Genomic DNA, 26,876 nt, shown 5'->3' on the forward strand with positions numbered 1-26,876 from the left:
AGTTATTTCCTTCTATAAAGCATGTACTTAAGTAAAATTTATAAAATTTCGCTCAAGTTAAAAAAAAACAAAAAAAATAATAAACACCATCATTACGATACCATTTAAAATTATATACAAAAATATTTTAAGAGAGGGAATTCTGAATGATGAAAAAGTATATATAGGCCTTATTGGACAACAATTTTGTTCTCGATAAAGACAGATTTTTGAAAACATAATGCAAATATTGACCAGTTATTTCCTTCTATGAAGCATGTACTTGAGTAAAATTTCTAAAATTTCGCTCAAGTTAAAAAAAAAAACCATCATTACGATACCATTTAAAATTATATACAAAAATATTTTAAGAGAGGGAATTCTGAATGATGAAAAAGTATTTATAGGCCTTATTGGACAACAATTTTGTTCTCGATAAAGACAGATTTTTGAAAACATAATGCAAATATTGACCAGTTATTTCCTTCTATAAAGCATGTACTTAGGTAAAATTTCTAAAATTTCGCTCAAGTTAAAAAAAAACAAAAAACCATCATTACGATACCATTTAAAATTATATACAAAAATATTTTAAGAGAGGGAATTCTGAATGATGAAAAAGTATTTATAGGCCTTATTGGACAACAATTTTGTTCTCGATAAAGACAGATTTTGGAAAACATAATGCAAATATTGACCAGTTATTTCCTTCTATAAAGCATGTACTTAAGTAAAATTTCTAAAATTTCGCTCAAGTTAAAAAAAAAAAAAAAAAAAAAAAAAACACCATCATTACGATACCATTCAAAATTATATACAAAAATATTTTAAGAGAGGGAATTCTGAATGATGAAAAAGTATTTATAGGCCTTATTGGACAACAATTTTGTTCTCGATAAAGACAGATTTTGGAAAACATAATGCAAATATTGACCAGTTATTTCCTTCTATAAAGCATGTACTTGAGTAAAATTTCTAAAATTTCGCTCAAGTTAAAAAAAAACAAAAAACCATCATTACGATACCATTTAAAATTATATACAAAAATATTTTAAGAGAGGGAATTCTGAATGATGAAAAAGTATTTATAGGCCTTATTGGACAACAATTTTGTTCTCGATAAAGACAGATTTTTGAAAACATAATGCAAATATTGACCAGTTATTTCCTTCTATGAAGCATGTACTTGAGTAAAATTTCTAAAATTTCGCTCAAGTTAAAAAAAAAAAACCATCATTACGATACCATTTAAAATTATATACAAAAATATTTTAAGAGAGGGAATTCTGAATGATGAAAAAGTATTTATAGGCCTTATTGGACAACAATTTTGTTCTCGATAAAGACAGATTTTGGAAAACATAATGCAAATATTGACCAGTTATTTCCTTCTATAAAGCATGTACTTAGGTAAAATTTCTAAAATTTCGCTCAAGTTAAAAAAAAAAAAAACAATCATTACGATACCATTTAAAATTATATACAAAAATATTTTAAGAGAGGGAATTCTGAATGATGAAAAAGTATTTATAGGCCTTATTGGACAACAATTTTGTTCTCGATAAAGACAGATTTTGGAAAACATAATGCAAATATTGACCAGTTATTTCCTTCTATAAAGCATGTACTTAAGTAAAATTTCTAAAATTTCGCTCAAGTTAAAAAAAAAAAACACCATCATTACGATACCATTTAAAATTATATACAAAAATATTTTAAGAGAGGGAATTCTGAATGATGAAAAAGTATTTATAGGCCTTATTGGACAACAATTTTGTACTCGATAAAGACAGATTTTGGAAAACATAATGCAAATATTGACCAGTTATTTCCGTCTATAAAGCATGTACTTAAGTAAAATTTCTAAAATTTCGCTCAAGTTAAAAAAAACAAAAAAAATAAAAAAACACCATCATTACGATACCATTTAAAATTATATACAAAAATATTTTAAGAGAGGGAATTCTGAATGATGAAAAAGTATTTATAGGCCTTATTGGACAACAATTTTGTACTCGATAAAGACAGATTTTGAAAAACATAATGCAAATATTGACCAGTTATTTCCTTCTATAAAGCATGTACATAAGTAAAATTTCTAAAATTTCGCTCAAGTTAAAAAAAAACAAAAAAAAACACCATCATTACGATACCATTTAAAATTATATACAAAAATATTTTAAGAGAGGGAATTCTGAATGATGAAAAAGTATTTATAGGCCTTATTGGACAACAATTTTGTTCTCGATAAAGACAGATTTTGGAAAACATAATGCAAATATTGACCAGTTATTTCCTTCTATAAAGCATGTACTTAAGTAAAATTTCTAAAATTTCGCTCAAGTTAAAAAAAACAAAACAAAAAAAAAACACCATCATTACGATACCATTTAAAATTATATACAAAAATATTTTAAGAGAGGGAATTCTGAATGATGAAAAAGTATTTATAGGCCTTATTGGACAACAATTTTGTTCTCGATAAAGACAGATTTTGGAAAACATAATGCAAATATTGACCAGTTATTTCCTTCTATAAAGCATGTACTTAGGTAAAATTTCTAAAATTTCGCTCAAGTTAAAAAAAAAAAAAAAAAACAATCATTACGATACCATTTAAAATTATATACAAAAATATTTTAAGAGAGGGAATTCTGAATGATGAAAAAGTATTTATAGGCCTTATTGGACAACAATTTTGTTCTCGATAAAGACAGATTTTGGAAAACATAATGCAAATATTGACCAGTTATTTCCTTCTATAAAGCATGTACTTAAGTAAAATTTCTAAAATTTCGCTCAAGTTAAAAAAAAACAAAAAAAAAAAAAAACACCATCATTACGATACCATTTAAAATTATATACAAAAATATTTTAAGAGAGGGAATTCTGAATGATGAAAAAGTATTTATAGGCCTTATTGGACAACAATTTTGTTCTCGATAAAGACAGATTTTGGAAAACATAATGCAAATATTGACCAGTTATTTCCTTCTATAAAGCATGTACTTGAGTAAAATTTCTAAAATTTCGCTCAAGTTAAAAAAAAACAAAAAACCATCATTACGATACCATTTAAAATTATATACAAAAATATTTTAAGAGAGGGAATTCTGAATGATGAAAAAGTATTTATAGGCCTTATTGGACAACAATTTTGTTCTCGATAAAGACAGATTTTTGAAAACATAATGCAAATATTGACCAGTTATTTCCTTCTATGAAGCATGTACTTGAGTAAAATTTCTAAAATTTCGCTCAAGTTAAAAAAAAAAAACCATCATTACGATACCATTTAAAATTATATACAAAAATATTTTAAGAGAGGGAATTCTGAATGATGAAAAAGTATTTATAGGCCTTATTGGACAACAATTTTGTTCTCGATAAAGACAGATTTTGGAAAACATAATGCAAATATTGACCAGTTATTTCCTTCTATAAAGCATGTACTTAAGTAAAATTTCTAAAATTTCGCTCAAGTTAAAAAAAAAAAAAAAAAAAAAAAAAAAAAAAAAAAAAAACACCATCATTACGATACCATTTAAAATTATATACAAAAATATTTTAAAAGAGGGAATTCTGAATGATGAAAAAGTATTTATAGGCCTTATTGGACAACAATTTTGTTCTCGATAAAGACAGATTTTGGAAAACATAATGCAAATATTGACCAGTTATTTCCTTCTATAAAGCATGTACTTAAGTAAAATTTCTAAAATTTCGCTCAAGTTAAAAAAAAAAAAAACAAAAAAAAAACACCATCATTACGATACCATTTAAAATTATATACAAAAATATTTTAAGAGAGGGAATTCTGAATGATGAAAAAGTATTTATAGGCCTTATTGGACAACAATTTTGTTCTCGATAAAGACAGATTTTGGAAAACATAATGCAAATATTGACCAGTTATTTCCTTCTATAAAGCATGTACTTAGGTAAAATTTCTAAAATTTCGCTCAAGTTAAAAAAAAAAAAAAAAAACAATCATTACGATACCATTTAAAATTATATACAAAAATATTTTAAGAGAGGGAATTCTGAATGATGAAAAAGTATTTATAGGCCTTATTGGACAACAATTTTGTTCTCGATAAAGACAGATTTTGGAAAACATAATGCAAATATTGACCAGTTATTTCCTTCTATAAAGCATGTACTTAAGTAAAATTTCTAAAATTTCGCTCAAGTTAAAAAAAAAAAAAAAAAAAAAAAAAAAAAAAAAAAAAACACCATCATTACGATACCATTTAAAATTATATACAAAAATATTTTAAGAGAGGGAATTCTGAATGATGAAAAAGTATTTATAGGCCTTATTGGACAACAATTTTGTTCTCGATAAAGACAGATTTTGGAAAACATAATGCAAATATTGACCAGTTATTTCCTTCTATAAAGCATGTACTTGAGTAAAATTTCTAAAATTTCGCTCAAGTTAAAAAAAAACAAAAAACCATCATTACGATACCATTTAAAATTATATACAAAAATATTTTAAGAGAGGGAATTCTGAATGATGAAAAAGTATTTATAGGCCTTATTGGACAACAATTTTGTTCTCGATAAAGACAGATTTTTGAAAACATAATGCAAATATTGACCAGTTATTTCCTTCTATGAAGCATGTACTTGAGTAAAATTTCTAAAATTTCGCTCAAGTTAAAAAAAAAAAAACCATCATTACGATACCATTTAAAATTATATACAAAAATATTTTAAGAGAGGGAATTCTGAATGATGAAAAAGTATTTATAGGCCTTATTGGACAACAATTTTGTTCTCGATAAAGACAGATTTTGGAAAACATAATGCAAATATTGACCAGTTATTTCCTTCTATAAAGCATGTACTTAAGTAAAATTTCTAAAATTTCGCTCAAGTTAAAAAAAAAAAAAAAAAAAAAAAAAAAAAAAAAAAAAACACCATCATTACGATACCATTTAAAATTATATACAAAAATATTTTAAAAGAGGGAATTCTGAATGATGAAAAAGTATTTATAGGCCTTATTGGACAACAATTTTGTTCTCGATAAAGACAGATTTTTGAAAACATAATGCAAATATTGACCAGTTATTTCCTTCTATAAAGCATGTACTTAGGTAAAATTTCTAAAATTTCGCTCAAGTTAAAAAAAAAAAACAATCATTACGATACCATTTAAAATTATATACAAAAATATTTTAAGAGAGGGAATTCTGAATGATGAAAAAGTATTTATAGGCCTTATTGGACAACAATTTTGTTCTCGATAAAGACAGATTTTGGAAAACATAATGCAAATATTGACCAGTTATTTCCTTCTATAAAGCATGTACTTAAGTAAAATTTCTAAAATTTCGCTCAAGTTAAAAAAAAAAAAACACCATCATTACGATACCATTTAAAATTATATACAAAAATATTTTAAGAGAGGGAATTCTGAATGATGAAAAAGTATTTATAGGCCTTATTGGACAACAATTTTGTACTCGATAAAGACAGATTTTGGAAAACATAATGCAAATATTGACCAGTTATTTCCGTCTATAAAGCATGTACTTAAGTAAAATTTCTAAAATTTCGCTCAAGTTAAAAAAAACAAAACAAAAAAAAAACACCATCATTACGATACCATTTAAAATTATATACAAAAATATTTTAAGAGAGGGAATTCTGAATGATGAAAAAGTATTTATAGGCCTTATTGGACAACAATTTTGTTCTCGATAAAGACAGATTTTGGAAAACATAATGCAAATATTGACCAGTTATTTCCTTCTATAAAGCATGTACTTAGGTAAAATTTCTAAAATTTCGCTCAAGTTAAAAAAAAAAAAAAAACAATCATTACGATACCATTTAAAATTATATACAAAAATATTTTAAGAGAGGGAATTCTGAATGATGAAAAAGTATTTATAGGCCTTATTGGACAACAATTTTGTTCTCGATAAAGACAGATTTTGGAAAACATAATGCAAATATTGACCAGTTATTTCCTTCTATAAAGCATGTACTTAGGTAAAATTTCTGAAATTTCGCTCAAGTTTAAAAAAAAAAAAAAACAATCATTACGATACCATTTAAAATTATATACAAAAATATTTTAAGAGAGGGAATTCTGAATGATGAAAAAGTATTTATAGGCCTTATTGGACAACAATTTTGTTCTCGATAAAGACAGATTTTGGAAAACATAAAGCAAATATTGACCAGTTATTTCCTTCTATAAAGCATGTACTTAAGTAAAATTTCTAAAATTTCGCTCAAGTTAAAAAAAAAAAAAACACCATCATTACGATACCATTTAAAATTATATACAAAAATATTTTAAGAGAGGGAATTCTGAATGATGAAAAAGTATTTATAGGCCTTATTGGACAACAATTTTGTACTCGATAAAGACAGATTTTGGAAAACATAATGCAAATATTGACCAGTTATTTCCGTCTATAAAGCATGTACTTAAGTAAAATTTCTAAAATTTCGCTCAAGTTAAAAAAACACAATAAATAAAAATAAAAAACACCATCATTACGATACCATTTAAAATTATATACAAAAATATTTTAAGAGAGGGAATTCTGAATGATGAAAAAGTATTTATAGGCCTTATTGGACAACAATTTTGTTCTCGATAAAGACAGATTTTGGAAAACATAATGCAAATATTGACCAGTTATTTCCTTCTATAAAGCATGTACTTGAGTAAAATTTCTAAAATTTCGCTCAAGTTAAAAAAAAAAAAAAAAACATCATTACGATACCATTTAAAATTATATACAAAAATATTTTAAGAGAGGGAATTCTGAATGATGAAAAAGTATTTATAGGCCTTATTGGACAACAATTTTGTTCTCGATAAAGACAGATTTTGGAAAACATAATGCAAATATTGACCAGTTATTTCCTTCTATAAAGCATGTAGTTGAGTAAAATTTCTAAAATTTCGCTCAAGTTAAAAAAAAAAAACCATCATTACGATACCATTTAAAATTATATACAAAAATATTTTAAGAGAGTTAATTCTGAATGATGAAAAAGTATTTATAGGCCTTATTGGACAACAATTTTGTTCTCGATAAAGATAGATTTTTGAAAACATAATGCAAATATTGACCAGTTATTTCCTTCTATAAAGCATGTACTTGAGTAAAATTTCTAAAATTTCGCTCAAGTTAAAAAAAAAAAAAGATAAAATATGATTTCCAAATGAGTACGTTTTAAAAATTTGTTTCAGATCTGTCATCCCGTTTCATAACTAATTGCGTCGGTCTTTTTAATATCTTCAACTTCTTAGCTCAAAATTTCCATCTAAGATTAAAAGCTTCTTATATTAATGCGAAAAACAACGTTTCAATTCCCACCTGTTTGCTCCGCTTATTCTTTCTTCATCCGGCCACAGAAATAAACCAGCTCAATCACTTAAGCCTATAAAACTGATGTAATGCATTTTTCCCCCATTATTTTGTTTTTCGTGACAAATCGACTGGGCAACCAGATTTGACAGAAATTATATTATTAAACTATATACAGTATATATTTTGGTACTATAGTTTTATCTTAAGAGTTTCAAAATGATGTCCTTTGTATTTTGAAACACAATATTGCTTGACATTTAGAATTAAAATCACAATCATACCATTAGGCAACGGTTGTGGCACTTTCCGATTTTCCTGAAAGAAAGAAAAAAAAAAATGATTTGCAAAAAATGTACAACCTGAGATAAAATATAAAAATAATTTTTTATTTTGGAGAAATTTTATTTATTAAAAATTATTTATAATATCTTCAACTAAATGGAAATTTATGCCTTTGCAATCCAAAAACGCATGATCAGTTTATTGCTAGAACTAGCCGCCTTTGGCGACCAGCGGGTTCGCCAATCTTAATGCTCGTTAAATGTTCCATTTAAATATTGTATGCAATTCCTACTTTAATAGCTTCTTCATCAAATATTTTAAGCTTCAAATTTTGATTGTTATATAATTCCCTCATACTATTTGTAAAGTCCTTAAGCCAATATGTATTATGTATCTCACTAATTTTCTGTCAACTAAAATTTCTCTGATTTATCGTAAAATTAATTTTTTACTTTCAAAAGATTTAAATGATGCAAATAAAAATATTTTATTTTAATTCAGTCAATAAATAAACTTATGAAAAAATTACGAATTTTGAATTTTACACAGTCTTTTGGTCCCAAGAAATCTTATTCTGCGAAATACTCTTGACACTTCAACTTTTAAATAAATAAATAAACGTCCCTATCTTCTGCGATGAATCTGACCGATTTATGAAGTTTTTATGCATCAATTTTAGAACAATCAACATTTTCATAATCATAGGCCAATCACTGTCGAGAAATCCTGGCAGAAGATAAGCTTATCTTCATTGAAACAATTGGTGAAGTAGTCTAAAATCGCCAGTTTCTTTAGAAGAGTGATATTGAAATTTCATAAATCAGTCAGTTTTAGTGGTTGATTTAGTTGGTTGGAGTTCAACAATTTTTATTTAAAATATTGGTGTCTCAAGAATATTTTGTTAAATATGATTCAAAGGACAGAGAACCTATGTAAAAATTTAAAATTCCTGATAGATCGGAGCATTTATTGACTAAAGTTATATTAAATATAATTATTTAGTTCCTTTAGACCATTTTGTTAGCAAATGTATGCCCCAAATTAGCCGATGGTCGCTGATTAGAATGATTATAAGTATATTAAACTATGTTTGCCTTAAATTAAATTATTTTATTGAATTAATAATATAGGTATTGTCAAAGCTCATAGAAAACTTTTCCTCCTTTTACTTTTCAGAAAATATCTTATTTCATTTTTTTTTCATTTTATACAGACAGCTGCCGAAAATTACAATTTTGTTTATTAAATTTGCAATAATAGTTGATTTATTTTTTAATTTAAACTTCTATCAATGTGATGGCAACACGTTGATAAAAGCTGTTTTTTTATTTGACGTGCTAGTGCAGATTAAATTTTATTTTTATTTTGAGCGAAATATATTATTGAAAAATATGGTTAAAATATTTCTTTAAAAATTCATCAAAAATCTAAGCATAATTTATAAATTGAAACATTGGTATCATTAAAAAGATAATTTTTTGAGCTTTAATTTTATGCAAAAATCGATTTTGTGCTGTGACAAAACGCCGAAATTACGCTTAGTTTTTAATTAAAATTCTAATTAAAAATTTTAAAAAATCGCTCCACGGTGCACATTTCCGACCTCCAAGGTATACATATGCCAAATTTGATAAAAGTATGTCAAATGGTTTGGACTGTAGAGCGCCAACACACACACACACACACACACAAACACACATTGAACTTTATTTATAAGTATAGATTATAACATCGGGCTTTGGCCAAGGATTCCCGGCCACTTCGCGAAATGGCCAGCCAAAGTAGAAAATACAATATTAATTGCAAGTATTTCGGACTTTGGCCAAACCTCTTGGCCAGTTCGCGAATTGGTCAGCCAATTCGCGACTGGCCGTACTTCGGGCTTTGGCCGTAACCTATACACTGAAAGCATGAATGTTCTGCATTGCAGTATATAATTTTATGTTATTATATGCTCATATATCCACCATACATTTGGCGCAGCATGGCCATGTTTGGCCTTTGTGCCTTTAAACTTCAAGTTCCGCTAAAAATAGAATCCTTTGAAAAATTTTCAGATATTCAAAAATACTTCAATAATTTTTTAAAATTTCAGGAAGACATTGGGCATCCATCCTCGTTTGCCTTCCTTTCATACGTTTCTGACTGAGCCATACGTGTTGTATAACCTTCTTTTATTAGTTTAAGAACGGACGTTTTTTTTTTTTTTTTTTTTTTTTTTTTAATTTCCTCATCTTTGCTTTAATCTGTGTAGCTTGATTTAACACCTGAAGAGTTTAATGACCAAAAATTCGTTATTTTTTTATTTTGGTGTAGCTTGCTTAAATATACAATTCTAAAAATTGTTATATTTTGTAGAGAATAAAAATGTTTGTTTATTGAAAATTATTTTTATACAATTAACAGACAATTTTCAGATGCTTTTTAAAAAAAATTCATACATTTCTATGAAAGATTACGATTTTTTTAGTAATTGATTTCCATATAATTTTTTTATCATTGTTATCTTTTTCCGATGAATCGCATCGAATTTGTCATCTGACGACTCTAAGGAACAGGAATGTTATCCATCTGTTAACTTTCATTAAAAAAAAAAAAATCTATTTTGGGATTCGAGAGTAAAATGTTTATTTTGATGAATATGAATACTCCGTTCGCATTAAGTGGAATCGACGATTTCTTCAAGCAGTAAACGTAATTTTGCAGAGGTAAGAAATAATTTGCTTTAGTTGGTGAAATATATCAACTAAACGCCGGTAAATATTTTGCAAAAGAAAAGAATTAAGAAGCAAAATTTTGCGCTCTCTCTCTTTTTTTAAGTACTACCTTCTTTTACAAAATGTCATCGTGCCCAGAATAAAGTTTGAGTTTGAGTTAGATGGAGTTAACTGGCGCTAAAACCATTTCTGATTATGCAGCGCCAACCATAAGGTATATACAAACATATGGTTCATAAAAAGGTGCATGGTCTCATTTTAAAAGGTTATTTAAAACCTCTGCTCACTGTCACAAATACTCTATTCTAGAAGAAAAAAAAAAACTCTTGTATAGATTTGAAGCATTAAAAGAGAATGAGCAATACTCATATAAGATAGAATAAACCTATCGTTTTTAAAAAGGTAAAAAGATGAGGATGAGGAACTTTGTTCAGGATGTCTTTTAAAACAAAGTGAGGAGAATGAAAACATCGAACTCATAGAGAATTAAAACGTGGGCACTCTACAAGAATGTGTCGAACTGTGAAAAGGCATTGGCTTATTGTACATCGAGGGGCGAGCTCCCCCAACAACAAATGTTTATGTATAAGTCTCTTATGCCTAAGGTAATAATTGCAACACATTTTCTGCTAGGTAAATTGGGCCAAAATTTGGTGGAATATTTAATAGAATGAAGCATATTTTCCTCTTTTCTGTCCCATTCTGATTGCCATTCCAAATTTAGAATGGTTTTTATATATCTCTTGATGTCGTTAAAAGGAACAGGGTCATTTAAAAGCCTGATAGCCGATTTCACTGCCTCGTTGGCCAATTCATTTCCAGGTATACCTACATGTGAGGGAACCCAGCAAAATAGGAGTGAATAGCCTTTACATGTAAGACTATCATGCAATTCAAGAATTTTAAAAGTTAATGCATAACTGAAACGATGGAGAGATGTTAAGAACTCTAAAACACTCAATAAGTCTGAATAAATAATATAATTGTCGGGGGGGGGGCATTAGAAATTTGTGATAATGCATAAAGGATAGCAAAACTTTCTGCAGTAAAAACTGAGCATAACGCAGAATAAAAGAAAATGTTCAACTGCTATTGCAATATTTGAGAACTGATTCGAGTAAAATGCCAACTTGGAAAAATCCGGGGAACGGAGAAGGGTTCACATCTCAAAAAATTCGAAAAGTGAACTTTGCAAATATTCTAAAAAAATTGTTACTCGATAGGAAGAGAAAAAAAATTGTTCCAGATCATGATGTCGCAAACAACGTTTAGTCTATGAAGATTAGGCAAATACACAAACTCTAATAGTTTTACAAATCATTAAGACATAATTTATGAGGCAAATTGTTTTAAAGGCATTTCCATCGAAAATGAATAATAATTAACCATATTTTAGCTGATCAAATCGCGATGAATAAAAGCAATAAAAGTTCGCTCCTTGGCACATCATCCGGTTTCTGTTAAGATGAAGATATATGCTTATGATACTGAACAGAAAAAGCTGAGCTATCTTCTTTTATATGTCTTTCAAAGGTACATGTGTTCGTGCGTGTGTAACAAATGTGCTGTCTGAACGAACCACGATTATTGAAAAACAACAATAGTTTCAATGGAAGTCGTGAATTTTTGCAGATTTCTATCAAACAATGTTATTATCAACATTTTGTTCCGTCACAATTTTTCTTCCTCTCGATATCCCTTAACTGCCTTCTGAGTTGTCCCTGAACGACTTATATAAGCAATAAATTATATACACTCATGTCCATAAATTAAGTCCACAAAACACGCATTTAGATGATTTTTTACATGGTAGAATAATTGGCCGTCTGTAATGTGAGCGTACCCAGCTGGAAGTATCTGAATAATTTGGAATCGCCCAGAGTGTCATCTCCAGGCTTTGGTAACGATTCCAAGATGATGGTAATGTGAGTAGACCCAGGTCGCCCCAGAGTTATAACGACGCATAAGGACCGGTATTTGACAGCTACTGCCAAAAGAAACATACAGGGCATAACATCAGACCTGTCTCGTCAGCTCTCTTCAGTCACTGATACGACAGTTTCAAGGCAGACCGTGTACAGACGCTTAGGCGAGATTGGTCTATATGCTCGTAGGCCTGTCAGATGTGTTCCGCTTACTGCAACTCACTGTCGCCTCGGTTAGCCTGGAGTAGAGAGAATGCATTGTGGATACCGCAACAGTGGGCTTGTGTGATGTTTTCCGACGAGTCCGGGTTTAGTTTGCAGTCTGATTCTTGCCGGATTTTCATATGGAGAGCGCCAGGTACCCGTTACCACCAAGAGAACATCATTGAACGACACCATTACGGTGATGCAGGATTGCTCGTTTGGGGAAGAGTTATTTTGGGTTCCAGAACTGACCTGCATGTTCAAATTGAAACCATGACAGGCCAAATTTATCGGGACGTCATTCTGGAACAACATGTACATTTGTTTCGGGGCGCCATAGACACAGAATTCGTGTTTATGGATGACAACGCCCGTCCTTGACGTGAAAACATTGTAAACGAATGCCTTTGATCGGAGGATATCAACCGTATGGACTGGCCAGCATTCTCACCGGACTTGAATCCAGTACAGCATGTGTGTGACATGCTTGGTCGACGAGTTGCAGCCCGTCAACCACTTCCTACATGTCTACCGGAACTTCGGAAAGCATTGCTTAATGAGTGGTGTAATATTCCCCAAGAACAGATCGATAATTTAACCTCAGCATGCCTAGGCGTTGTACGGACTGTATTGCATCGTCTGGGAGACATTCTATGTATTAAACATCATACCAACCATGTAATATTGGTTTCTTTTTTAATTTACTCCACGGAGCAAAAAATTGCAATTTTTATTAATGATATCAAACATATAGAATCTTTCTTGCTCTTTACCTTTTGTTTAATAAAGAGGCTTTACAAATAAGTCTCATTTGTTTTGCTTCTAACTCTTTTTTTTTTCTTGAACTTGCCTCATCTTTAATTTATGGACATGAGTGTAGATCGAAAAGGAAAGGAATAGAAATCAGCTTCGAGAAGTGATGATTGTAAATATCAGATATTTTGAGCGTCATAAATTTGAGGAAGAAACTTTTACTCAAGAGACAATTCGTTTGATAAGCAAACATGTTTTAATATTTTTGGCGGCTTTTTTTTTATTCAATTACTTCAAATTTTTTTAACTCAAATTTTCAAAATTTTTTACTGCTTTATAAGATTTTTGAAGCATGACTATAATGTCTTTAGAAACTCTTAAAAGGTTTTTAATAACTTTGCATTATAGTTCTAGAGTTTTATGGACAATTATGTTTTTTCAGTAGATTAGTTACTAAATGGTTATTATTGCATTGCAATGAGTTGTAGAGACTGGCAATTATTTTTTCTAAAAGTGAATAAATAAGTATAATAAAAACCCAAACAACTACGTTCAGCTATCAGAAAATTTCACATGACATCCAACGAATCGTAGGAGTGAACAGAAGCTTTAACGAATTTCTTTTAACAAAGATCTAAATTACATCAGAAGTACATTTCTTACATGTAAATTCTGTTAATTCTTTATATGATATTATTATAGTTTCATTTTATATTAAAAACTTCAAATCTAATTCAAATTTCTTTTTATAATCTATATATTTTTCTCAAAATAAAATATTTCAGCATATATAAATAGGTTTAATTTCCTTACCAAACAAATTTCTCCTTTGCCTTTCAGTACCACCGATAAATTGTCTGTTGCCATTTTCTAAACTTTAAAAATTATAAAAAATAATGAATACTAATAATATAACTCTTAGATAAAAAAGACTAAAATGCTAGATTGCCTTTTCGGTGAGTCCAAACGATAATTTAGCTATGCGAGTGCAGAACAGGTGCTAAAATCCAGATAAATAAAGCATTATCTGCCTGGAAATTGTTTATCGATTTATCGAAATTTTTTGACGTAAAAGTTATTGTTTCTGGGAAGTGAGATATGAATTTTATTTTCTAAAATCTCCTTGATAAAGAATACAAATGGAAAAGAAAGAAATGCTTAGGAAAATAATGAAGTTATTCATGACGTTCAAATTTTTTTTTAAAATTCGAACAATAGTTTTAAATTCCAACATTTAATTTAATGAAACTGAAAAGAATTTCTGAAACGTGGTTAATTGGACAATGGACATTAAGAATCAGAACACAAATACGGAGAGTCAGTACCAAAATCGTGAAAGCGAATGTCAGTAATATAATGTTATGTTATTACGCTATCCGGATATAAAGAATTACAAAACGGCAGATGCATTCATTGCGATTTAAAAAATTAAAATTTTCAAAGTCACAAATTCGAAGGGTATTTGATTTATGCTTTTGATATGGAATATTAATAGAATTACATTTCTGCCATAAAAAGTACTTTAATAAAAACAATTTTTTTCTTAAAACTGTAATAAATTCTGCTAATGAGATCGTTTTGTTTTTTGTTTTTTGTTTATTTGTTGCATTTCATTTTAAAAGTGAAAATGTGTATGAGCAATCGTATAAATTAAAACAATCGCAATTTAAGGATAAATAGTATAAATCTTTAAATTGCGTGATGCGTCATGCGACAACTTCTCTAAACACAGAACAGATAACGTGGCTAATGGCACCCCTCGCAGAGTTGGATTATTTCTCTTTAAATAATCATTAGTGGTTTAAAACCGATTCTATGCTATTATCTTTTCGTACTTTCAGTATATTTGACTTTCAAAAAATTGCACAAAAGCCCTTCATTGATAAATCTGATAACTTTGCATATTTCAAAATATTGAATGATTTTAACATATTTTTTAGGCTGTGATATCCTTTGTAAATTGTATAGTGAAAAAAAAAAAAAAACTTCAATCACAAAATGTATCGGCTCATACAATAATCAAGCTAGACGAATGAAACCCGAAACATTGTTGACGATTTAACAGTTTAAAGATTCGAATCGCTTTCTCCTTCATCCGCAGATAGAAACAGAACGCACCCCGTATCTCGTAATCAAAACACTTCATTCAAGTGATACTCGCAGAAGTTTATGACCACCTGTTTTCTGAGAATATTTGTAAGCCTTTCTAGTGCTCAAAAAATACTTTTGGAGACATCTTGGAGAACTCGTCTGGCATCGCAGAGTTTTTTCAACTATTAGAGAGAGAGTGAGAGAGAAAAAAAAACTGAACTGGAAGTTCAATTTAAAAATAATCAAACAGCTTACCGTCAAACTCTTTAAAAATTATCTGCCTTGTCATATTAATACACAAGAGTTATTTTACAAAAAAGAAAAAAAGAAGTATTAAAAAAAATCCCTTCAAAATCGACGGATTCTAGTGAAAAAGGAAAATCGCACTACTAATACTGCAAATAAATGACTGATGTGAATAATTCAATTCAAAGTTTATCTCTTTCATCAGATAAATAAGAGACTAATAGCAATTATTTATTATACTTTTAATTAAAAAGATACTGTTTATTTAATAATATCGCTTTATTCTTTATTTTTTATGTCTTAGACCCACCCACGTGTTTACCGTGCGTGGTGACCCGTATGATGGGTGGTACATTTCTGTCCCCGGTATATCAATTGGCTAGTATCCTAGCCTCTTAGCTGGTCTGCTTAAGGGGGATCAAGCGAAAGTGGTCAACTTCTGGAGCTTGTTATTAAGGGTGGTCAACGCTCCCGGAAGTGGCCTTTAGCATATAGGTCTTGGCTAGCACTAAGCCAGAGCCGGTAATTGCCTTCCCTTGTTGGGCTCCATGGTGGGCGGTGCCGTCGAGGCCAGCATCTTTCTCTAAATCGCATGGCTTCTACTGTTTTTAACTATTGTAATGCTTTTTCTAAATTTTTTGTTATCAGTGCTGGAAAAAATTAAGTTAATTTGAAATTTCTTTCACCAATTGTTATCCCCAAATCTATAACTAGTCTCATTGGAAAAGTTAGTAACATATAAAATCTAAAGTAAAATATCTAATGGTAACCTTCTTACAGAAAAAAAAATTAACAGCAATCTGAAAACATTGAAAAACTAAAAATGATATTGCAAACCCAAGTCACTGTCTCAGCCCATCAATCTTTAAATCATTCCAGAGGCTCGGAACTATCGGAACTAGAATTTCAGAGAGACCCTGAGAAAGACAACCTAAATTACCTCAAAGAACAAAAAGTAATTACTGTTCGTCAAATTACAATTTAAAAAAACAATTAAACTCTACCTACAAAGCACCTTATATTAACATTCAACATTCCTGTTTTACCAAAATCTGTGAAAATGACCTATATAAACTGTTCTGTTAAACCATGCAGACCGAATTCTATCCGATGTTTCAAATGTCAGAAATTTGGGCAAGCCATAACGGCATGCAGGGGAGACAAAGAAATTTGATCTCGATGCTCCCTTCCTGATCATGATAGCAACAACTGCACTTCGACAACACCAAAATGTTTCAATTGTAGCGATGACCATCCAGCATAATTCCGATCATGCCCACGTTACAAAGAAGAGAAAGAAATACAAACAGTTAAAATAACAAAAAACATATATTTTCCAGAAGCTCGAAAAATAGTAACATACAGAACACAGAAACAAGGTCTCTCGTATTCTACAGCATTACATTCCTACAGCAATACCTAAACCGACTGTTAGTAATCTTGTAGCACCTGCAAATATCGACTGAGATACTGTAACAGCAAAAAGAAGTGATTGGCTCGCATTTCTTGAGATAAAAAGATCGCATGAAGAAAATTCCTCTCTTCCTTTTAAAAAAGTTAAGTGGAAAAAATTTTTAAATAAAGTAAAAGCCCATCAACATCTTGAAAAAGAAAATAAAAAAAACATCAAATCGAGGAAAAGAAAGAACAACTGAAAATTCATCCATAAGACGATTATATAAATAGCATGGATGAGGGCAGAGTAGATGCTACTCGCATGACACCCGAACATTTTAAATCAAAATTTTTAGAAAACCCAAATAATGGCCATACATTTAATCTCTTGGAATTGTAATGCCTACCGCATACATTTTGATGATATCAAATCTATTTTGAGTAAATATCAACCAACATGCTTAGTAATCCAAGAAACACAGCTCATTCCTATGACTGATGTGAGAAAAAAAATTATAAAATAAATAGAAAATATTATTTACAAAATTTTCGTGCTTCTGGAGGTATCGCCACTTTCATACCCAGCTGTTTTCCATCTAAGAATATTGATATTCCTTCTCCACTACATGCTATAACTGTACAAATTCAGATCAAATCTGTAATTACCATCTGCTTTGTATACCTTCCGCCTAATGACATCATTCTCCAAAAAGATCTTGATGATCTTATCAAACAGTTACCAGCTCCTTTTATTATTCTTGGAGATTTTAATGGGCATAACACGCTTTGGGATGGCACAGATACAAATGCAAGAGGTCAACAGATCTAAAAACTCATCGATGATTATTCTCTTTGTCTTTTAAATGATTCAAATATTACTTACTTTCACCAGGCAAGTAAAAATTTTCATACCATTGATCTTGCCATTTACTCACCTTCACTTGCACCCCATTGAGATTTCTCAGTTTCAGATGATCTATTCAACAGTGAACATTTTCCCATTATTTTAAAATATTCAAAATTCTATGATATCCTGTGCGTTTTATCTTTGACAAAACCAATTGGCAACTTTTTAGGTCTCATTCCGAACTTACAAAAGATGTGATAAACAGCCAAATATAGATAATGCAGTAAATTCAATGACAAAATGCTTGATAAAAGTTTCAGAGATAACCATTCCAAAATCTTCTGGAAATTTGCCAAGATTATACAAACCCTGGTGGAATGAAAATTGCGTTGCTGCTAAAAAAGCACAAAGAAAGGCTTGGGATAAATTCAGAAGATATCCTACTACCACAAATTTTCTTGCCTTTAAAAGATCTAAATCCTTTTTTAGAAGAATTCGACGACAGAGTCAGTATAACTCCTTCCAAAAATATGTTAGCTCTATCCACGGACTTGTCTTCCAAGCGCATGTGGGAAAATTTTAGGGAACAATAAATCATATCAAAAACTTTCATTCTTACACAGCAATGGACATTTCATCACTGACACAAAAGACATAGTGAATGTATTGAGTGCAGCTTTTGCTAATGTAGCCAGTGAAGCATCGAATCCTCAAAGTTTTATTACCTATAAAAAACAAGAAGAGAAAAGAAAAATCGATTTTAATACCTTAGCATCATATGCTTATAATGCTGAATTTCAGCTTCACAAACTTAAGCGAGCATTGCAGAACTCGCATCCTACAGCATCTGGACTTGATGGCATTCATCATGACATGATAAAAAAGTGCGAGTTCCAGTTCGTTAAATTCGCTTCTAATTTTCAATAGAAAATGGAATGAACATGTTTCCCCAATGTCTTAGAATCGAGCAACGATTATTCCCATTCTAAAACCTGGTAAAAATCCAGAGCTTCCATCAAGCTACAGGCCTATAGCTCTTACCAGTTGCCAGGGTAAGACTCTGGAAAGAATGATCAATGCTAGATTAATCCATGTTCTAGAAGAGAAGGAACTGCTCTCTAAATTTCAGATTAGATTTAGACATAGTCGCAGTACTTTAGATAACATACTAATCCTGGAAACGGCCATCAGGGAAGCGTTCATTACATAAAAGCATCTAGTGCCTTTTTTTTTCAACATGTTATAATCATATGATAGTACTTGGCGGCATGGCATTTTAAAAGATTTACATGATGTGGGTTTTCGTGGAAAATTGCCAATTTTTATTCAAAAATTTCTTTAGAAAAGAATTTTTAACTTTCGTATTAATGATGTTTTATCCGAGGATTTTATTCAAAATGAAGGGGTATCGCAAGGTAGTATTTTAAGTATTGTTTTATTTATTATTAAAATTAATGGAATTATGCAAAAACTTCCACCATATGTTCATGGGTCATTATTTGTCAACGATTTTCAAATCCATTGCTCAAGTACTCACATGCCCTTTATCAAACGACAATTGCAAGCTGCTGTCAAATCTATAATGGAATGGTCTGATAAAAATGGTTTCATTCCTTCTACTCAAAAAACAGAATGTACTCATTTTTGTCGAGTTCGTTGCTTGCACCTCGATCCAGAAATTCAGCTAAAAGGCACAGCCATTCCCGTCGTGTCGGTCGTTAAATTTTTAGGCCTCTTATTTGATTCTAAACTAACATTCCGTTCTCATATTCTTCATCTAAAGAAAAAATGTGCTAAATCTTTAAATATTCTTAAAGTTTTGTCAAATGCAATGTGGGGTTGCAATACTTCAACTCTATTAAAAATTCACAAAAGTGTGATTTTACCAAAACTAGACTATGGTAGCGTGATTTACGACTCAGCAGCAAAGTCTATTCTACAGCAGCTTGACGCAATACATCAGGGGCTCCGACTCGCATTAGGAGCTTTTAGAACTTCTGTTCAAAGCTTATACATAATAACTAAAGAACCAGGTTTACAATTACGACGCCAGAAATTTTCTCTCAAATACTTTATTAAAACAAATCAGAATCCATCACATCCTTTATATGACCGAATCGTGAATCTGATTTATGGACAATTATAAGAGAAAAAGATTTAATTTATTCCATCGTTTAGTTTTAGAATCCGCCCTCTTTTAGATAGTTTTAACCTAAAAAACATTGACATTTTACCAGAAGATGAAGTTTCCCCTTGGAAATGCAAAATCATTCTTGCTATCAATGATTTTAATAAGCTGCCAATGTCGACAATTGCGCCATCTGTTTATATACAAATCTTTTGTGGTCATAGACAATCGATTGAAAAATATGGCACTGCTTTTACAGATGGTTCCAAAGTCGGTGGCCATGTTGGCTGAACTGTAATATTTGACCACATTGTACTTTCTAGGAAACTCAACAAACATTGTTCTGTTTTTACCCCGGAGATTTTTGCCCTTTACACGGCTTTAAGAGCGATCAGACTATTATCAAAGATAGACTGGATCCTATATACCAATTCAAAAAGTTCAATTGAAGCAATTTTGAACTCATCCAGACAAAGCCATCCTTTAGCGCACAGTACTGTAAAACTACATTTTAAATTGCTGGATCGCAATTTTAATATTCTATTTTGTTGGATTCCTGGACACGTTGGTATCCTTGGGAATGATCAAGCTGATGTTTCCACAAAAACAGTAGTTCAAATGAAGAAAAATTTGTTGCGTTTCAAGACTTAGATCAAATTTTAAAGCAATGTTCGCTTTGTATAAGGCAACATACTTGGACTCGCAACTTGATAACAAATTGCATTCCATCCAACCATTTATTTCTGGTTTTAAGAATGACTCTCTCAGCCGTAGAACGAGTGTTCTGTTAACAAGGCTTCGCATAGGTCATACTTATTTTACTCACCAGCATTTGCTTCATTCAGATACAGCCCCAATTTGTGCAAAACGTAGTACTATAATTTCTGTTCGGCATATCATATGGGAATAAATACCGCTTTCTAAGAATAAAATATTTCGGCAGAGATTATCCAAATTTTAAAGATAAAATTGGCGAACCTTACCATGTTACTGTATTTCATTTTTGATTGACATCAATTTCATGCATAACTTTACATCTCCTTACTGTTTTTAATGAGAAATTTTTTTGTATTTTAAGTTAACACGAGTTTCTTACAACTTGGTCAGTATTGGCCCTTGGCTTGTTTTTTTTTCTTTAAGTTTCATTTTGATCTTTTATTCAATTTCTTTATTATTTAAATAAGAAGTGAGCGAAGAAAATTTTCTGTGAACAAGAATAAATATAGGAATTTTGCCGCTGTTTTAGAACTGCTGTATAGTTTTTGAGCCCCCACCCCTCTATGATTCTAGTGATGAAGCGACAGCCTCTCTGAAGTTTCGGAAGGATGTAGTTGTTTTTGCGCAGAAATCCACCTCTGGATACGTTGTACACAGAATTGCCGATTTGTATCAAATTTGCACCTTATCCGTTAGATGATGTCCTCAAGTATTTATTCGTTTTTATCCTGGACACCCTAAAATTATCACTGAAATGTATCAAAATTAAGATATAAAAAAGATTCCTTAAAAAGAGGAAAGTATTAGCGAAGAAAGGTAGCTTGAATACAATTTAGAGGATTTTTATGGATGCAATACAGGCGACAAACAGAGGCGGAAAACATATAGTGTTCCAAAAGAGTGAAAAGAGTTTTTTTTAACTATTACAAATAGACATATAGTTTCAATTGCAAAGTTTCATCAAATAAGGTAAATAGATGTGTGAAAAAATTAGTTTCTATGGAAGTTGAGAATAAAAAGTTATAAAAATTAAATTTTTACTCTGCCCCAACCCAGCAAAAAATGTTAATGATAAAAATATTTTTCTTACACCCATCAGAGAAATGCCTGCTTCATTCTTCTATCTGCAAAATTTTGAGAAATTAGGAGGCAAAATGACTGACATAGACCTTTTTTCCTTACATCTGATCGGTATTAGAGTGAACTTTTTATTATAATTTTTAGGGATAATATATATTATGAAAGGTTATTAAAAGAAGCAATAATAACGAATTCTTTGACATCCATAAAAAGTTGTATTCTTTGAACTGTATTTGTTTTAATATAATACAATCTATCACTTGCAACATGTTTTAAATTTGTTAGCAAATTTGGATTGATTTTGGTTTGATTTGGACCGCCAAAAGCAATTCATCCTCCTTGTTCAGACATAATGCCAATCAAAATTAACTGAATACATCTGCAACTCATCCACTTCATTATTCAAGTTGCACAAAATGAAACTAACCAACGAATTTTTAAAATCAGTCAGCGAGTTTCAGCATAACTCTTGTACGTAAAGCGAATTTTCACCAAGAAAAAAGTAATATCTTTGAACATAAATGCCTCTTTCCAGATTGAAGCGTCATTCGTGAGTCCAAATTACATTTTTCAGAATTAATTGTAAGAAAATTATTAAAAATAAGAAAATTATTTGATTTTACTTAAGACCCAACTGACAAAATTCCAGATATCGATATTGTGTAGTTGTCCATGTAATTATTGTAACTATAGAGTTGAAATAGTGATAGAGGGACTGAAACCCTATTTTGGCATAGGACAAGATAAAATCACGTTACTTCGGGAGATAATTTGTATTCGCTGTAACTGCATTCTCCATTCCCCGTTATATTTCAATGGTAGATTATTTATCGCTTTTAACTGTTGAATTTTAAAGCCTATTTAAGCCATGATTAACTCTTGCTGTGTAATTGGATGCAAAGAAAAATCTTCTAAAGATAGTCCTGTATCATTTCACAGCTATTATAGAGTCTGAACGGCTTGGTGCTCTTGCCATAAGTGTTCAACCAAGCAAAGTCTCAATGGAAGTTAATCCACAAGTTAAGTTGAGGAGTTTTCCAGTCATCAATTTTCCTGCTATTTCAGCACCAATAAGCAAATGGATTTTGAATGAGGAACAAGATGGTAAACATTCTAGATCCGTTAGATGAATTCTATTATCCTCTAGTTCTTTTGACCAGAATCCGGTTGGTATCTGGAAAATTTCGGCAAAACTTTTCTCTTGATCAAATAGTTAAAAGTACAATGATAATTCTTTTCGAAATCATTTACAAAAATATTATATTCTGAATGTTTATGGGGATTTTGTATTCCTCCAAACAAGGTTTGAATAAGAGTTGTCTCTTTCAATGCAGGATACTTCATTTTCTTAGCAGCTTCTTTCGTAATATAAGATTTCTAACTTCCAGTGTCTATGAGAGCCCTCACAGCAATGTCCTGTTTTTCTCCCCGAAGAACCCCAACCAGGGTTTGTAGAAAAACACTTGTAGAACATGTGAGATTGGCCAATGTATTGAACTGTCCAAAATTGATTAAACTGTAAGCTGCTTCTTGAGAGTTAGAAGACTCAACGGTCTTTCCACAGCTCCCGCAATTCACTTGTACCTTGCATAGCTTTGACACATGACCGTTACTTAGACATCTGAAACAACAACCTCATTTCTTCAATCGTTTCCTCTTCTCATTTAAATACAAATTTCGAGCAACATGACATTCTTTGGATTCATGATTGTTCTTGTCACAAAACACACACTTCAAAACAGATTTTTGGTTTTCTGTAAAAAGTTCCGCAGCTGTCGGCAAGTCTCTTTTAATCCTGATATTCTTGTTACTTTCTTTCAAAGAGAAGCCTTGCATGGCAAAAGCTATCCTGTTCTCATTATCAACTTTGTTCTTCAAAAATTTCATCAAACTTTCCAATCGAGATTCTTTTGTGTCATCTTTCCCATCCACCCATCTATCATTTCTCAGCCAGACTCTTAAATCTTCTTCACTTAAAAACAAGATTTAACTAGGGGAAATAACATGGCCGCATACTTCGCTGTAGCAACACCAAGAGTTTCTAATGATCTCATCTGGGTTTCAAGAAGGTCATAAACAGTTGATAAATTAATATGTTGCTCTTTAAGATTAAATGCGAGTGCCAATTTTAACAATTCTCGAACATAATATTCAACACAAATCATCTCTGCCGAATCTAGATTTCAGACAGTCAATTGCCTTGCAATAATTTCTGAAGGTTGGGGGAAAATTTTCAACTAATTCCCTCACTCTGGAATTCGGGATAGTTGCTTGGACTAAGTATTGAAACTTGTCGATTTCATCGATATAGTGGTCTTCGTCAATTTTTTGGAATTGTTCCCAAAACGGCAGCCAATCTTTAATTTCACCGCCAAATTTCTTCAGTTCCAAACGAGGCAGCTTGAATTTCCGCTTTTCACCGCCAACTGAAGATAATGTATCATCATTAACAGTGGGATTAGTTTTTCGATCGATTACCAAACCCATCTTTTTAAATTTCAGTGAATATTCGTCTGCTGAACGAGATTCCGTTTCAATATAATCTTCCTTTACATCTTCAAACGTCAACAAAAGATTCAAAATGTTTTCATTTAATTGTAAAATTTCATTATTTTTCTCGCGAAGCAGCTGGAAGGTCACCAAACAATCTAAATCTTCTGCAATGTTTGCTTCCGTTTTCGCTGACTCATTTAATTGATTAAATAATCTAGTAAATGCAGATCTAACTGTTCTTCATTTAAGCTTTAAAGCTTCCATAATATTTCTGAAACAGTTATTCTTACTTTAAAGTATCGATAAATTTCTAATAACAAATATTTTATCGTCAAAATAATTCACTTGCATTTCGAATCGTTAATTTCAAATCACAGGTCCTGTCGCGGACGCCATGTCGTGTACATGCCTATGTACACGGGTTCTTTTACTGAGATTAAAAACTACTTTCCTTAAAAAAAAAAACTATAACATTTATTTCTAAGACAAGACAAATTATTTTATATACATATTAAATTTAAATGACTGTGCGGTGAAGCTTTATAAGCCAGATAACAGACTCTGGACACAAGTGACTACTTTTGTCTAGTGGTTATGTTACTTGGCTGCGAACACAAACGTTGCGAATTCGGTCCTCGCTATCTCCCATAGCTAAATTGGCGACCCGATGACGAAAAATACGCATTTTTCGTACAGCTGTTGTGGCGCCCTCTACCCGAAGGAAAAAATAAAAAAAGCAGGCAAAATAAATAAATAATCAGCGAATAAATTAATCAAAGCTGATAAATAATTAGCCAATAAAAATGGGTAAAGCTGGAAACAGCCAATATCACCACTAAAAAAAAAACAGGAATAAAATATCGTTTGTCTCACCTCCGACTCATTCCAAATATTCCTACAACTACAATTCGAAATCGCTATAACTGCATTTCCGAAAGAAAATAGTTCGTTTGAATGAGGGGGATTTAGGGATTTTTAGCTACAAAGGCTGTCATCCCAAAGTTCAGTCTTTTCAGCTGCTGTTCACAACGGTTTTCAGTTTTTTAAAAAATTCCAATACCGAGTTGAGTTATCACTGGCTTCATCTAAGATCGGGGATTCACGCAACACTGTTTATATCCATTTTAAATCGGTTTAAAATCTCGTAACTTGGAATACTCAGTGATTTTGATGTTATAACAATAATATTTCATAGTTTGGTTTAGTTATTGTATTTAATTTAGTTAACTTGTTATTAAGTTTCATTTAAACTAATAAAACTACATTATATTTTGCTACTCGCTTTATTTTAATCTCGAATGTGTTGCACGCACTTGGCTGCAAGCTTGGCATGATTTTTTTCTCGCCAATACAAGTGCATATATAAACATTATTGATCAATTAATAATTATGTATTTATTTTAATGCAAATAAATTTCCTTCTTATTTCCAATATGTTGTTTCTTTTTTTACCATAAATATTCGAATTGTATTATACCGTTAACGATATTAAATCATCAATGTGAATGAAATGTTGAAACTAAAACATATGTTTTATTGAAAATGCTATATAGTAAAATTTCATAAATGTGCTAGTAATGATTACATGTTTTTATAAATTTTAATTAAGATCTAAAAAGAAACTAGTGGATATTCTATAGATAAGAAATTATTAAAGACAGAAGTGCTGTCTTTATAGTTAAAAATAATGATGTCTTTATAGTTATAAAAATTTTGTCTCAATGTCAACATTTATTAATAACTTGCGGTATGTACATACTCTAAAATCACCGTTTTCGTAAAAATTTCGAATTTTTTTATTATTTTGCATTATAGTCAACACATTTAAGATTCCAAAGAGGATTTACTTTTGTTTCTGTGGTAGTTAAAAGCAAAGTTACCGGCAAAATTATAAACCAGAGGTGAAATACACTCACGTCCATAAATTAAGGATAATGAAATTCAGGGGAAAAAAAAGAGACAGAAGCAAAACAGATGTAACTTATTTGAAAAGCATACAAAGGTGCTATATGTTTGATATCATTAGTAAAAATGGCGATTTTTTGCTCCCTGGAACAAATTACAAAAAAAAAAAAAAAAAAAAAAAAACATAAATTAATATTACATGGTTGGTATGGTAGTTAATACATAGTATTTCTTCCAGAAAATGCAATACAGTCCGTATAACGCCTAGGCATGCTGAACTGGCTGCAACGTCGGCGAAGCACGTCCCACACATGCTCTACTGGATTCAAGTCCCGTGAGAATGCTGGCCAGTCCATACTGGCATTCGTTTACGATGTTTTCATGGTGAGGATGGGCGTTGTCACCAATAAACACGAATTCTGCGCTCACAGCGCCCCGAACAAATGTACATGTTATTCCAGAATGACGTCCCAAAATATTTGGCCTGTCATGGTTCCAATTTGAACGTGCAGGTCAGTTCTGGAACCCAGAATAATTTTTCCCAAAACGAGAAATCCTGCACCACCGTAACGGTGTCGTTCAATCATGTTCTCTTGGTGGTAACGGGTACCTGGCGCTCTCCATATGAAAGTCCGACGAGAATCAGACTGCAAACTAAACCTGGATTCACCGGAAAACATCACACAAGCCCACTGTTGCGGTGTGCACAATGCATGCTCTCTACTCCGGGCTAACCCCAGGCGACAGTGAGTTGCAGTAAGTGGA

The 26,876-nt window shown here is 30.9% G+C and overlaps 1 protein-coding gene across 1 annotated transcript in view; it reads right to left on the reverse strand.

Annotated features, from left to right (window-relative positions):
- LOC129981363 (sorbitol dehydrogenase-like) overlaps positions 1–14,200 on the reverse strand; it is a 107,946-nt gene extending 93,746 nt beyond the window's left edge. Inside the window, exons 1-2 of the mRNA XM_056092186.1 lie at positions 14,023–14,200; positions 7,610–7,643 (exon numbers count right to left, since the gene is read on the reverse strand). Of these exons, the coding sequence (XP_055948161.1) occupies positions 7,610–7,643; positions 14,023–14,076 (88 nt within the window). The 5' untranslated portion in view covers positions 14,077–14,200. The remainder of the gene's footprint in view (positions 1–7,609; positions 7,644–14,022) is intronic.
- Between the last annotated feature and the right edge of the window lie 12,676 nt (positions 14,201–26,876).

The sequence above is a fragment of the Argiope bruennichi genome, chromosome 8 (genome assembly GCF_947563725.1).
Source record: "Argiope bruennichi chromosome 8, qqArgBrue1.1, whole genome shotgun sequence".
Lineage (NCBI taxonomy): Eukaryota > Metazoa > Arthropoda > Arachnida > Araneae > Araneidae > Argiope > Argiope bruennichi.